Source organism: Podarcis gaigeae (genome assembly GCF_964106915.1).
Source record: "Podarcis gaigeae genome assembly, chromosome: 4".
Classification (NCBI taxonomy): Eukaryota; Metazoa; Chordata; class Lepidosauria; order Squamata; family Lacertidae; genus Podarcis; species Podarcis gaigeae.
Window position 1 is genome coordinate 103,747,756 of NC_139677.1, and position 12,834 is coordinate 103,760,589.

The 12,834-nt window shown below is 47.8% G+C and overlaps 1 protein-coding gene across 2 annotated transcripts in view; it reads left to right on the plus strand.

The window, feature by feature from the left end:
• Positions 1 to 12,834, plus strand: part of CLPB (ClpB family mitochondrial disaggregase) — a 75,188-nt gene that overhangs the window by 18,295 nt on the left and 44,059 nt on the right. For both annotated transcript variants that reach the window (XM_083736529.1, XM_083736528.1), the window contains exons 4-5: positions 2,860 to 2,963; positions 7,581 to 7,709. In XM_083736529.1, coding sequence (XP_083592655.1) covers positions 2,860 to 2,963; positions 7,581 to 7,709 — 233 coding nt within the window. The remainder of the gene's footprint in view (positions 1 to 2,859; positions 2,964 to 7,580; positions 7,710 to 12,834) is intronic.

Here is a 12,834-nt window from a genome sequence, read left to right on the forward strand (position 1 = left end):
GAACCGTTTTGGGAATTCCTGCTCCAAATAGTTTATTCATGCACGTCACACGTCCCATCTCTCAGTGGAAGTGCACCGTGGAATAGGAGTGATCCTCAGTTGCTGCAGCTGCTCCAGAGAGTGCAGACATGGGTGGGAATAGCTGCCTAGGCTCTAGATTTTTGTTCGCAGGTAACCAGAGCTGTGGAAGCAACTGTAAGCATAATCTTTAGCAATAAAGAGTTGACCACCTACCGTGTGCATGCCTTTGAATGGGAAGCACCCTTGATACCTTCCCTTCAGAGCAGGAGAAAACAAGCTGGTTCCAGCTTCCATGTGACAGCCCAGAAACCTTTCTAGGTTAGCAGCCATCATTGCCTCTTGTGGGAGCAAGTTCTGTAATTCAACTGTGCACTGCAGGAACATGGACTTCACCTTTTTCTCCCTCTCTGTGTTGTGCTTGTCACTTGAGGTCCACGTTGACCACCGGCTGCCTTGATCAACCAGATCTGGCTGCTGCTGTCCAGAGGCCCTGGCTCATTCTTCCAGCAAACTCCCATTCCTTCTTTTCAGGGGGTTGGACTAGATGACCCTCAGGGTCCCTTCCTGCTCTGCAGCTCTTTGAGTCTATCAGTCCAGCTGTCGCGGCGCAAGCGTCCCTTCCAGCCCTTCCTCCCGATCACGTCACCCGGCCGCTAACAGCAGAAAGCACTTTTGCCGTCATCGATTTAACTGCCTGGTGAACTTTAGTTAAAGGCTGCCCTCTGGGTCAATGCAGATTTTTATATATGTGCAGATGAGGAGGCTCTGCTGCTAATGCAATTAAGACCTGATCAGCAAATTAAAGGCCTAGTTTGTTGAGGCGATTGAGCACCAGCTCAATCACAAGTTATTGAAACTCACAAGGCTGCCTGCTTCATAATGTATTTAGTGAGCCCCTCTTATGGGGGGGGGGGGCTTCACTGTCTGTGACACACACACACACACACACACACACACACACACACCATGCAAAAGTCCCAAAGAGGAAACACAGTCACTGTGGGACTCAGGGTCACTTCACGCATCACACAAGAACACGAGAGACCAGGATGCCCCCTGTTTCCCTTTTTTAAAACCCCACGTCTGCTGTCTCTGTGCCAGGGGGCTGTGGTTTGTTTCCAGGTCCTCATGGAGCAAGCAAGCGCTCAAAGCCTCGGTTCCTGCAATAGTCATGTGCTGCACCCATCTTTGCAGCCTGTGAGATTTTGTGATATGTGAAATGGGACTTTGGGAAACAGTCACACCTGAAGTTATCAATGCCACTTTTGAATAGGGGCAGAAACATTATTCACTTAATTGATGCAATAAATCAGCAGGAATTCTGATTGTAGAGTAAAATTTGCATCATTCTTTGGGGTAGCCTATGGAACTGTTGAAAAGCTGGGTTTTGAAGGAATAGCTCTTCTCTGATCCAGCTGGCTGTAATTTTGTAGCAGGATTCTTTCTTTCTTGTTCTTTGTTTAAAACAAATCTCTCTCTCTCTCTCTCTCTCTCTCTCTCTCTCTCTCTCACACACACACACACACACACACACACACACACACACTTGTTTTATCAGTTTGTTGTTGTTACGATCTCATAACCCACCCACCTCCAAGGCCTGTCGAGTCCTGTGATAGGATATAAATACAATAAATGAATAAAAATGACTTTTTAATGGCTATTTTACTTCTCATTCACCTTTGCAAAGGCTAATTTGCTTGAAAGTTGGAGTATGTTTTGTTACCTGCCAATTGGACAGGGCCAATCAATATCTGCAATTGCTCAAATGTCAGGCTGCCTCTGCGAAAGGGAACAGTGGTAATGTGAGCTGCCTGGAGGGGATGGCCTGCCATTTTCTTGGGACATTAGGCTGAAGGGCAATTGTATGTGAAGAAGACCTTTTATAGCCTCTCCATAGATCAGGCTGTTCCTTCCACTTCCTGTTTACAGCAGTCCACGTCAAACCAGGCATGGGGTGTGTGGCATAGTAGGGATGAATCCAGGCTGCTCCAAGTGGGCGACACCTCAGTGCCTGCAGTGCTGCAGGTGGCTCAGGCCAGTGAGCCAAGGGGCAATGCCACAGAGGGAGGAGGCAAAGGCTCATCACCGCACATCCTCTTTCCAGGTGGCCATTCTGGGCTCAGGCAGAATATAGGGACAGCCTCGCTGGAGCAGACCATATCTTGTCTTCTGTTTTCTCAGCTCCCAGCTTTGCTTATCTGAAAGTGAGCCCCCTTGCCCACCCCAGCAATACCTTGCTTAACTCCTTCCCCAGAGAAGTTCAGGAACCAGGCAGAGGGCCTTCTCGGTGGTGGCACCTGCCCTGTGCAATGCCCTCCCATCAGATGTCAAGGAAATAAACAACTACCAGACTTTTAGAAGACATCTGAAGGCAGCCCTGTTTAGGGAAGCTTTTAATGTTTAACAGACTATTGTAATTAATATTTTGTTGGAAGCTACCCAGAGTGGCTGGGGAAACCCAGCCAGATGGGCAGGGTATAAATAATAAATTATTATTATTATTATTATTATTATTATTATTATTATTATTACTATTACTATTACTACTACTACTATTATTCATTATACACCTTTAGATGCCAGACAGAAACGTTCCTTTTTAACCAGGCCTTTGGTTGATCTGCTTTACATCCTATTCCCTTTTAAAATGTTTTTTTTGCGGGGGCTATTGGGTTGTTGTTGTTGTTTTAATTATGTATTTTGTGGTTTTATAACTTGATTTTATTCTGTGAACTGCCCTTAGACCCCCGGGTATAGGATGGTGTATAAATAATAATAACTATAATAATAATGTATATACATTCAATAATATATATATATATTATTTTCAAACAGTGTGGTAAAGCTTCTGCTCACGGCCGGAGCTGACCCAAACCTAGGAGATGAGTTCAGCAGCGTCTACGAGACGGCCAAAGAGAAAGGGCTGCACTCCCTGGAAGGTAACGCAACACGGTTTGTTTGTTTGTTTTTCATTTATTTATTTCATAAATAATCTATGCACTGCTGGATTGCAACAAAAACCTCAAAGTGGTTTACAAAAAGATAAAATAAAAAGTCACAACCATGCTTTAAAACATACAAAAGTTAAACTAGATTAATAATACCTCAATTTTCTAAGCGTTAATAAACTCAGGACCACCTGCTGAACAATGGTAGACGATTCAGGATAGGAAAAAGAAAGTCCTCCTTCACGCAGCACAAAGTTAAACTAAGGAAATCTCTCCCAGAGGAGGCAGCGATGGCCTCTTAACTTGGATGGCCATGAAAGGGGCTTTGACAAATTCATGGAGAATAAAGCTGTTCACAGCCAGTGCCTGCGATGGTTATGCTCTGCCCTCCAGTAAATGCTTCTGAATACCAGTTACTGGAAACCACAGGAGAAGAGAGGGCTCCTCTTGTTCTGCAGTTCCACTTGTTTCCCATAATGGGCATCTGGTTGGCCACTGTGGTGAGAACAGGATGGTGGGGTACATGGGCCCTTGGCCTGATCCAGCAGCTTCTTGTTAGGTTCTTACATTGTCTGCCGTGGATTCCTTTACTCTGCAGACCACCGCATCTCTCCAACAGTTGTCAGGGCAACACTCCAACCTCAGGCCCAGCACCTTGTACTCCCAGCCAAGTAGGATGCAGAAGAGCGCTCTTCAAACATCCTTCCAATTCCAGCATGCAAAGGACGGCCTGCTGCAAAAGGCCACAGACTGAATGGCTCTGTCAAGGAGGTTAACACAATTGCCGTGGCTGGTTTTTTTGTTTGTTTGTTTTAACCCTAATGTAAAATCTGGATCCTCAACTTGCAAAAAAAGATGGAAAGAGAAAACCTTTGCTCTAAGGAAAGGGTGAGCTCCAGATAAGGCCGGGGTTTAAACAAACAACTTTCAATGCCGGGAGAAATCCGTCACCTGATTCTGGAAATGTACCGCCTCAAGCCATGGGGACCACAAAGAAGGAGTTTCTCTGGGGAGGGAGTTTCAAAGTTGCCTGGGAACAGCCACCACTGTGAAGGCCCTCTCCTCCATCCCCACCAAGCATCCCTGTGAGGGCAGTGGGACTGAGAGAAGGGCCTCTCCTAAAGAACTCAGAACCCAGGCAGGTTCATAGAATCCTAGAATCATAGAGTTGGAAGAGACCACAAGGGCCATCGAGTCCAACCCCCTGCCAAGCAGGAAACACCATCAGAGCACTCCTGACATATGGTTGTCAAGCCTCTGCTTAAAGACCTCCAAAGAAGGAGACTCCACCACACTCCTTGGCAGCAAATTCCACTGTCGAACAGCTCTTACTGTCAGGAAGTTCTTCCTCATGTTTAGGTGGAATCTTCTTTCTTGTAGTTTGGATCCATTGCTCCGTGTCCGCTTCTCTGGAGCAGCAGAAAACAACCTTTCTCCCTCCTCTATGTGACATCCTTTTATATATTTGGTTCATATTAGGAAATACGGTCTCTCAGATAGCTGGGACCTAAGCCATAAAACCTTTGTGGTCTCTAATAATAGGTAAAGGTATCAGTAGGTAAAGACGTCTATTTTACCTACACTTGAGTATATATTGCACAATATGGACCTAAAAGATGCCAGATTTCCCTTCCAGCTTACATCTTGCCTTCTCTATCTGTATGATCTGGTCCATACGTCTGCAACTTTCATTTCTGCTGCTTTTCAGACAACTTAAGGTCTTACACATCGCCTCATTTTTCTCTCTGGCAGCAGCAGAACGGAAATTTTGCAAAGGGCTTTGCTGTTCTCCAGCAATGCCATTTCTTTGAATGCTAACCTGAGTTGCCATTTATTTAGGAAAGGCCAGTCAAGGTTAAAAGTCAGGGTCAGCAGATCAAATTTCAGAGCAAAAGGAAAAGAAAGAAGAGTACTTGCAGGCGTGGGCAGCAGGCTCTTCTCTAGCACTGAATGCAAAACAACATCTTAAACAAAGGAAAGCATCTTGCTAGACTTTGTTTACATCGAGAATATATCAACTAATGAATTAATTTGGTGGGGAGGGGCTGCGTCCTCTCCCTTTCCATCTATAAAACTTTTTGGCTGAGGAGGGGAGGAGTGAGATAGCTGGAGTGGAGGAAAATACAGCCACTCAGAAGGAAGTTGCATTAATTTTGAGGGTGGGGGTTGACATGTTTTATTAAAAAGAATAAATTCAGCTGCATTTTTTTGAGAGCAAGAGAGAGGGAGGGAGAAAGGAGATTGTGCATGCTAGAAAGAAAAACTGCCTTTGTTTTGCAGGGTTATTTTTAACGATTTGCATATTTTGTGTATAAATATTTTTCTCTTCATAAAAGCATCCAAATCGGGGGAGCTGTGCGGCAGGGCCTCCATGCGCAAAATATATTACAGACATTTATATGGATGGCAGGGAGGGGAGATGGAGAGCTGAAAATTTCCAGGCTCCCCCGTGATTGATGGCAGGCGAGGCTCCCCTTGACGCTTTATTGAGTTTCCGATGATTATCTCTCGCGGAGACATTTTTTACGGATGACGGCCGAGCTGTCACAGCGGACCACGGGGGGAAAAGCAGCCCAACAATAATAACGCTTTAATCTTTTTACTGCACTGCTCCCTAGTATCTCAGATTCATCTTCCCTGACACCAGCCACTTGATTATCATGCCCCTCCCTGGATAGGCAAAGGAGAGCAGGGAAGCAAACAAACAAACAAACAAACAAATAAGCAAGCATATCTCACTCCCCCCCCCCAGGAAAAAAACACCCCCTACACAAAGCATGGTCATACAAAAGTCACACCAATTGCTACTTCTGTAGGTGTTGAGGTTTATTAGCAGTGATGCCAGACAGGAGAGAACCCAGCTATTAATTACAATATTTTAGATGCGGCTCCTTTTATAACTTGGGTTTTTTTTTGGAGGGGGGGAGTGGAAGGTGGTGGTAGGAAGGCGCCGTAGACGCCGTTTGCTGCCGAGGAGCCGATCTGAGCGCCTGTTCCCTGATCCTGCTAAGCACTACTTGCCCCAAGAATGGGGAGAGAAGGAAGGGCTCAACTTTGCAGGGATGCCTCCGCTGCAAAGCTCCTGAGCCAATTCCTGAGCTGGCTTAAGTGCCTCTGCTCTTCCCAGGAACCCCCTGGGGAAGGAGAGCCAACCAGAGATCCCTTCACCCTTCTTAGAATTCACTGGCTGTTGGGAGGGGGGCACTTGAAGGAGAGTCAGCCCACGGCACTTTCTCCGGTCTAACACCAGTGGCAGCCTTGCACAAGGGATGGAGCCTGGGGAAGAAATCGCGGTCCACCCTCCAGACGGTTTCCTTGTTTGAAGAGCATCACAAGGGGCTGGGGGGCGTGGCTTAGTGGTACCTTGCATGGGTTGTGCATGGGAAAGGCAGTAAATCTGGAAGGGGCCTTGGGCTCCCACAGCGCTGGGCAGGGTGCTCTGACTTCGCATTGTGTCCTTGTGTCTCTCTGCCCATCTCCCCTGCGCACACCGGGTCGAGGAACCCTAAAGTCTTGAATCAAGCAACAAGAAGCCTTTTGCCCGGGGCATTTTAATAAACCACTTGGGTTCATTTTATTTCATTCATTCATTCATTCATTCATTTGCTTTGTATGCCACTTTTCCATCCAAAAAACAACAACAAACCCATGCTCAAAGCTGCTTGCAACAAAGAAACAGGGATGCATTTCCTACGAACTCTTTCAAAATATCGTAGTGAAACAATAACACAGCAACCATTTCACAGCATAGCAAATCAATAGCATACCAAACAAACCCACATTCCAATTCTAGAAATATAACAAGATTATTTAAACATTATTATTATTATTATTACTATTATTATTATCAATTGAATTTGTATACCGCCCTATAGTCTTATGTCTCAGACCACATACCCTGTGGTCACATTTTCAGATCCGTTTCTGTAGCCATGAGGGCTAGCAGCATTGATTTGATATCTGCAGTCTTCCGCTCAGCCTTCAAAACACATTAATTCCATCAGATATTTGAAGAGCAACAGCAGAGGTATACCCAAATCTTTTCCTGGAGGAACAGGCTTATCAGTGGCTATGCCATGGGTAGGCAAACTAAGGCCCAGGGGCTGGATCCGGCCCAATCGCCTTCTCAATCTGGCCCGCAGACGGTCCGGTAATCAGCATGTTTTTACATGAGTAGAATATGTCCTTTTATTTAAAATGCATCTCTGGGTTATTTGTGGGGCATAGGAACTCGTTCATATATTTTTTTCAAAGCATAGTCTGCCCCCCCCCCAAGGTCTGAGGGATAGTGGACTGGTCTCCTGCTGAAAAAGTTTGCTGACCCCTGGGCTATGCTCTGTCTCCATAGTTGGAAGCAACAGTTCTTCTGAATGCCAGTTGCTGGAAGCCACAGGAGGGTTCTTGTTCTCGGATCCTGCTTGCAGGTTTCCCCCAGGCATTTGAGAAACGGGCCCTGGGCTAGATGAGCTCCCTTTGGGCTGATTCACCAGGACAATGCTTATGTTCCTCTGATGTCCCCTTCTTTGAGGGCCACCTAGCTAGATGTCTCAACTCCTTCTCCGCCATCCATGATTCATCTTCTCCCCCTGCCATCCTCTCCCTTTGCAGTTCTGGTCACACGGGAAGACGACTTCAACAACCGCCTGAACAACCGGGCCAGTTTCAAGGGCTGCACAGCTTTGCATTATGCGGTGCTGGCGGACGATTACTCCACGGTCAAGTTGCTTCTGGATGGAGGTAAGGGAAGAGCCGTCGTCACTGGTCATGGGGAGGGCAAGGGAGGCCACTTGCCTGCTGGAACTTCGGGCACAGAATCTGATGACAGAGGCAGCATTTTTAGTCAGCATAGTTGTTGCACACACACAAAAGAAAGAAAATGGCTCACATTTTCTTTTTCTTTACATATATTTATTACGTAAAGGTAAAGGTACCCCTGCCCGTACGGGCCAGTCTTGACAGACTCTGGGGTTGTGCGCCCATCTCACTTAAGAGGCCAGGGGCCAGCGCTGTCCGGAGACACTTCCGGGTCACGTGGCCAGCGTGACATCGCTGCTCTGGCGAGCCAGAGCCGCACAGGGAAACGCCGTTTACCTTCCCGCTGGTAAGCGGTCCCTATTTATCTACTTGCCCCCGGAGGTGCTTTCGAACTGCTAGGTTGGCAGGCGCTGGGACCGAGCAGCGGGAGCGCACCCCGCCGCAGGGATTCGAACCGCCGACCTTTCGATCGGCAAGTCCTAGGCGCTGAGGCTTTAACCCACAGCGCCACCTGCGTCCCTCACATTTTCTATTTCTTTACATATATTTATTACATAGCAGGTATAATAACAGATGCCAAATAAAATAAAAGTAGAAAATAATGTCTCAAAGTAACCATAAAGGAACGATACGATAATCTTTATTGTCATTGTGCCATACAGAACAACAAAATTGAAAAATCTACATAAGACATTCAAAACCCAACAAGCCTGCTATCCCAGCTATCCCAACCTGGTTAGCCCCCTAAAAACTCGTGATACCCCATTTTTAAATACAATATACTCCCATACAGACTCCTTACAATGCGTTTAAAACCAAAATCACACTTGGGTAGAAACTGTTTCTCAGGCGGCTAGTCCTAGTCTTGATAACCCTGGACCTTCTTCCAGAAGGCAGAAGCTGAAAGAGATCATTTCTGGGGTGCGCACTATCCTGCGCTATCTCTGCAGCTTCCTTATGGCACCTGGAAGCATAGATTTGATCCAAGGTGGGAAGAGTGCACATATTTCCATACCCAAATCAAAAATAATAAATTAATATCACAAGGTTCCAAGTAACACAATTGGGTTTATATTATCCTGCACCTTATTATTCCAAAAACATTATTAACAAATTCTCAATAAAGGCATTGTCTTGATGTCTGCCCTCTCAACTTCTTGCCATATACATAAGTTTAACCTTGCATACCACGTCCCAGATTTCAGTGGTCTATTCTCACATTTTCAAAATATTTAGTGGGGGCTCTGCTCTCCAGAGCCCCTGCATGGTGCTGCTTCATTGACTCCTCGTCTCGGCCTCTTGTTCAGTAGGGACTTGTGGGTGCTGGAGAAGGCAGGCAGGCAGGCTGACCTCAAGGAGAGGGGCCAGCTTCTGGTGCTCCTCTGAGCCCTGGCCCCACGGCATTGGGAGATTTGGAGCTTTGCATGAGGGGCTCTTTTCATGGATATTTGGGCAACTTGCACGCCATTTTGGGGGGCTCCTTTCACGTGTGTTTGTAGAAGCTTTTAGTCAAACAGAAGCGAGGTGGGCTGGCGCAAGGGTCGCGACCTCCTCTTTGGGGCTTACTTAGTTTAATGTGCTCGAGCCCACATTCTCGAAGCCTAGTTTCCCAGGGAGCCTTCCAACCTGTGGCTTCCCTTTGTCCTGAATGTGGACGTCCTCCCGCCTGCCTCCCCCAGTGCTAGTCCTTACTACAATTATCCCAGCCCCCCAGCACACACACCCCAGTGCATTCTTCGGATTTTGTTCCAACTCCATCGGAGTCTTGATGGTCTTTTAAAAGCTCGCTGCCCTTTGTGAAGACAATGTTGCCATGTGCTGTGCCTTTGACATTCGAGAGCTGGGCGCTTCCTCCACGCCCGAACGGAACAGGCGCCCTTTGCCCTCTCCTTTACACTCTTCCCACACCTGCCTTTTTTCCAGAGTGCCCTCTGGTCTGGCCAACACTTCCTCCTCTGCTGGCCACTCTGCCCTCGGGGCCAAAGCCATTAACCACCCAGGCTCCCCGCCTTCCCTTAAACAGCCACCTTGTCCCTTGGTGGGGGTGGGGGTGCTGTCCCTTTCAGCCCCCGCGGCCTGGCGAGAGGCAGCCTCCACCTCACTCCGTCGCCGTGGCCTTTGGCGGCCCCCTCGCTGAATCACTTGACCCTTCCTTGTGGTCAGCCTGTCCGTGCCCAGCAGACCGCGAGATGCGAGTCCCCTCTCTCTGTGGGCCGCTCGCGGGCTCCTGACCTGCGCTGACACCACTCAATGGCCTGCGTGGGAGAAGGAGCGCCCGCCTCGCAAGGCACGTTTCAAGCTTCATTCAGCCCATTCCATACCCGATCGATTCTTGGGTTTTGTGTTCCTTTTATTGGCCCAAAAAGGGGCCCAAAGCAAGTAGCACGCGCAGGTTGGTGGAGCCTTAATAATGCACGCTGCCTTTTGAAAACGGTCGCTGCATATTATTATGGGGCTTAAAACTTTCCTCCACCTTCTTGCTCTGGGGCATTTCGCAGCCAGAGAGCAGCAATCCTTGGTGATGGAAGCTGCAAGAGGAGGAGGAGGGTACCTTCCCCTGGTTCTATAGGGCTGAGTCCTTCCGCTTCTTCTGTGGCAAAGTCCCTGTCCCTTGGCGGAATGAATGGGGCAGACAAAACTAGCAAAGGGGTGAGCAACTCCCCAGTGAAGAAAGGTTACAGCATTTGATTTGGAACTTTTTCACTGAGAGAAAAGGCGAATAAGAGGGGACGTGATAGAAATTTATAAAATTATGTGTGGCATGGCGAGAACAGATAGAGAAAAGTTTTTCTCCCTCTTTCCTAACGTGAGAGAACTTGTGGACATCTAATGAAGCTGAATGTTGGAAGATTCAGAACAGGCGCAAGTTAAACAGCCACAGGAGGCGGGTGGTGGCCGCCAACCTAGGTGGCTTTAAAAGAGGATCGGACTAATTCGTGGCAGGAAGGACTGCCAGTGGCTAATTAGACTAATGAATTAGTCTAATTTTGATTAGTCTAAATCCACAGTTGGAGCCAGCCGTGCTTCTGAATACAAGTTGCTGGAAACAGCAGGAGAGGAGAGAGCGGCTCTTGTGCTCAAATCCTGCTTGTGGGTTTCCCATTAGGGCATCTAGCTGGCCACTATGAGAATAGGATGCTGGACTAGATGGGCCATTGGCCTGATCCAGCAGGCTATTATGTTTTTACCGTGTCTGGACTCTTTGGTTTAATAGGATAGCCCTCTGCTTCATTGGCTGATTTAGTTTTTCCTCAGAAGGTGAAATACTAATTTGCTCATGTTGTTCCTGATTACCTTAAAACAACTCAGGTGGTAGGTGTGCACCTAGAATTGTGTAATGTGAAATTTTCCCTTGCATTCTCTTCTGTAGACACAGGCCTCTTTGAAGCGTATTTCCGTGAATGGGCTACCCGTCCCAGTGCCCTTGTCTTACCCCTGGCATTTGTGCAGGGCAAAAGGCAGCAAGGACCATTGTGTGTGGGCTCTTGCCTCAGCGCAGCGCCGTCTCCATCATTCGCATAGCAAAAGACTGTGGTCTGGTCCAGTGATGTAGGTTAGGATGATTGCAATGGTGGTGTCTCATCAAGCAGAGCTATGGAGAGGTCAGATGTGGACACAGAAGGGAATGTGATGGAAGCAGCCCAGAGGACTCCTTTACAGGAGCACAAACAAACCCCTTTGCATTTGCAACTCATGAGCGCAAATGCAGAACTTACAAGGTTGTTCATTTCCCGTCTCCACTTCCAAACAGACCACAGGACTCTGGTTTGGAAGAGGATGTCGCGCTGGTCCCAGTGCAGTTGCCACTCTTCCTCCCACATTGTGGGTTTGCCCTTAAAATAGAGGAACAACTGCCAAGGTCCTGCTTCTCTGTGCCTAGATCTCTCTCTCCCTTTCTCTCTCTCATCCTGCTCATATTTACAAGAGAATGTGATAAATTCCGTATTGATTCCTTCTGTTGCACTGTAAATTTTGCAAAAGATGATTAAATAGTGCAATAGAGTCTGCCAGCGCCAGGGCTCAATATGTTGTGGGCCGGCGGTATCGACCCCCCCATATCTGAAGGCAGCGAGCTCCAACCCCAGCAGCCCCAGACCAGTAATTAAACTCCGGCGAGACCGGGATGTAAAAGCCAATCTTGTCACGGCGTCGAGGGCTCCAGCGTCCCGACACGGGGAGCGCAATAAGCGCCTGACCAGCAGCAGGTTTATGTCTGTGTCGAAGCTTTTAAGAATAGTTTCCCCACAGGGGTGGGGAGCAAATGGAGCCCTCGGAAGTCTTTCTGGGCACAGAGGTTTTCGCACTGACACGACCATTTGTAAGACATTTAATAGCGCCATATAAAGGGAACGGGGCGGGGGAATCTTTGTGTGTGTGATAGGAGACAGGCGTCACTGACTCTTTTGCACTTGTTTTTTCCTTGCTGCACACACGGGGCCAAGAAGGTTCACACATTCGTGGCAGCATAGGAGAGGAGGAACCGTACCGCTGTTAAGTGGGGAGCGGGGTCCGCATGTCTGAATTCCCCCTCAAAGAAAGAAGTCAGTGGCCCTGGAAAGTTAGGAAGAGGGTCAAGCCCTAATTCTCCGTGACACACCGACTTTCCATGCGCCAGGCCATTTTTGACATCAGAGAGCAACAAGAATGTAAGAAGATCCAGGTGAATCAGGCCAAGTGGATCTTCTCTACAGCATTTGACAGAAGGAGAAGTTTCCATTCATGTTTGGGTATCAGGCATCCTGTTTTCACAGTGGCCGACCAGATGCTTGCAGGAAAGCTGCAAGCAGGATTCGAACACAAGAGCGCACCCGCTTCCTGTCCAACTGTGGAGGCAGAGTAATAGCCTTCAATTGCCCTCTTCTCCATGAATTTGTCTACTTCTCTCTTGAAGCCCTCCAGGTTGGTGGCCATCACTGCCTCCTGTGGCAGGGAGTTCTGCAGTTTAACTATGCGCTGCATTAATAAGTCCTTTCTTTTACCGGTCCTGAATCTTCCAACATTCAGCTTCCTTGGATCTCCACAAGCCCCAGTGCTAGAAGAGAGGGAGGAAACATTCCTCTGTCCAGTTTATTTCTTTAATTGATAACTCAAGAGCATATGAGCAGCC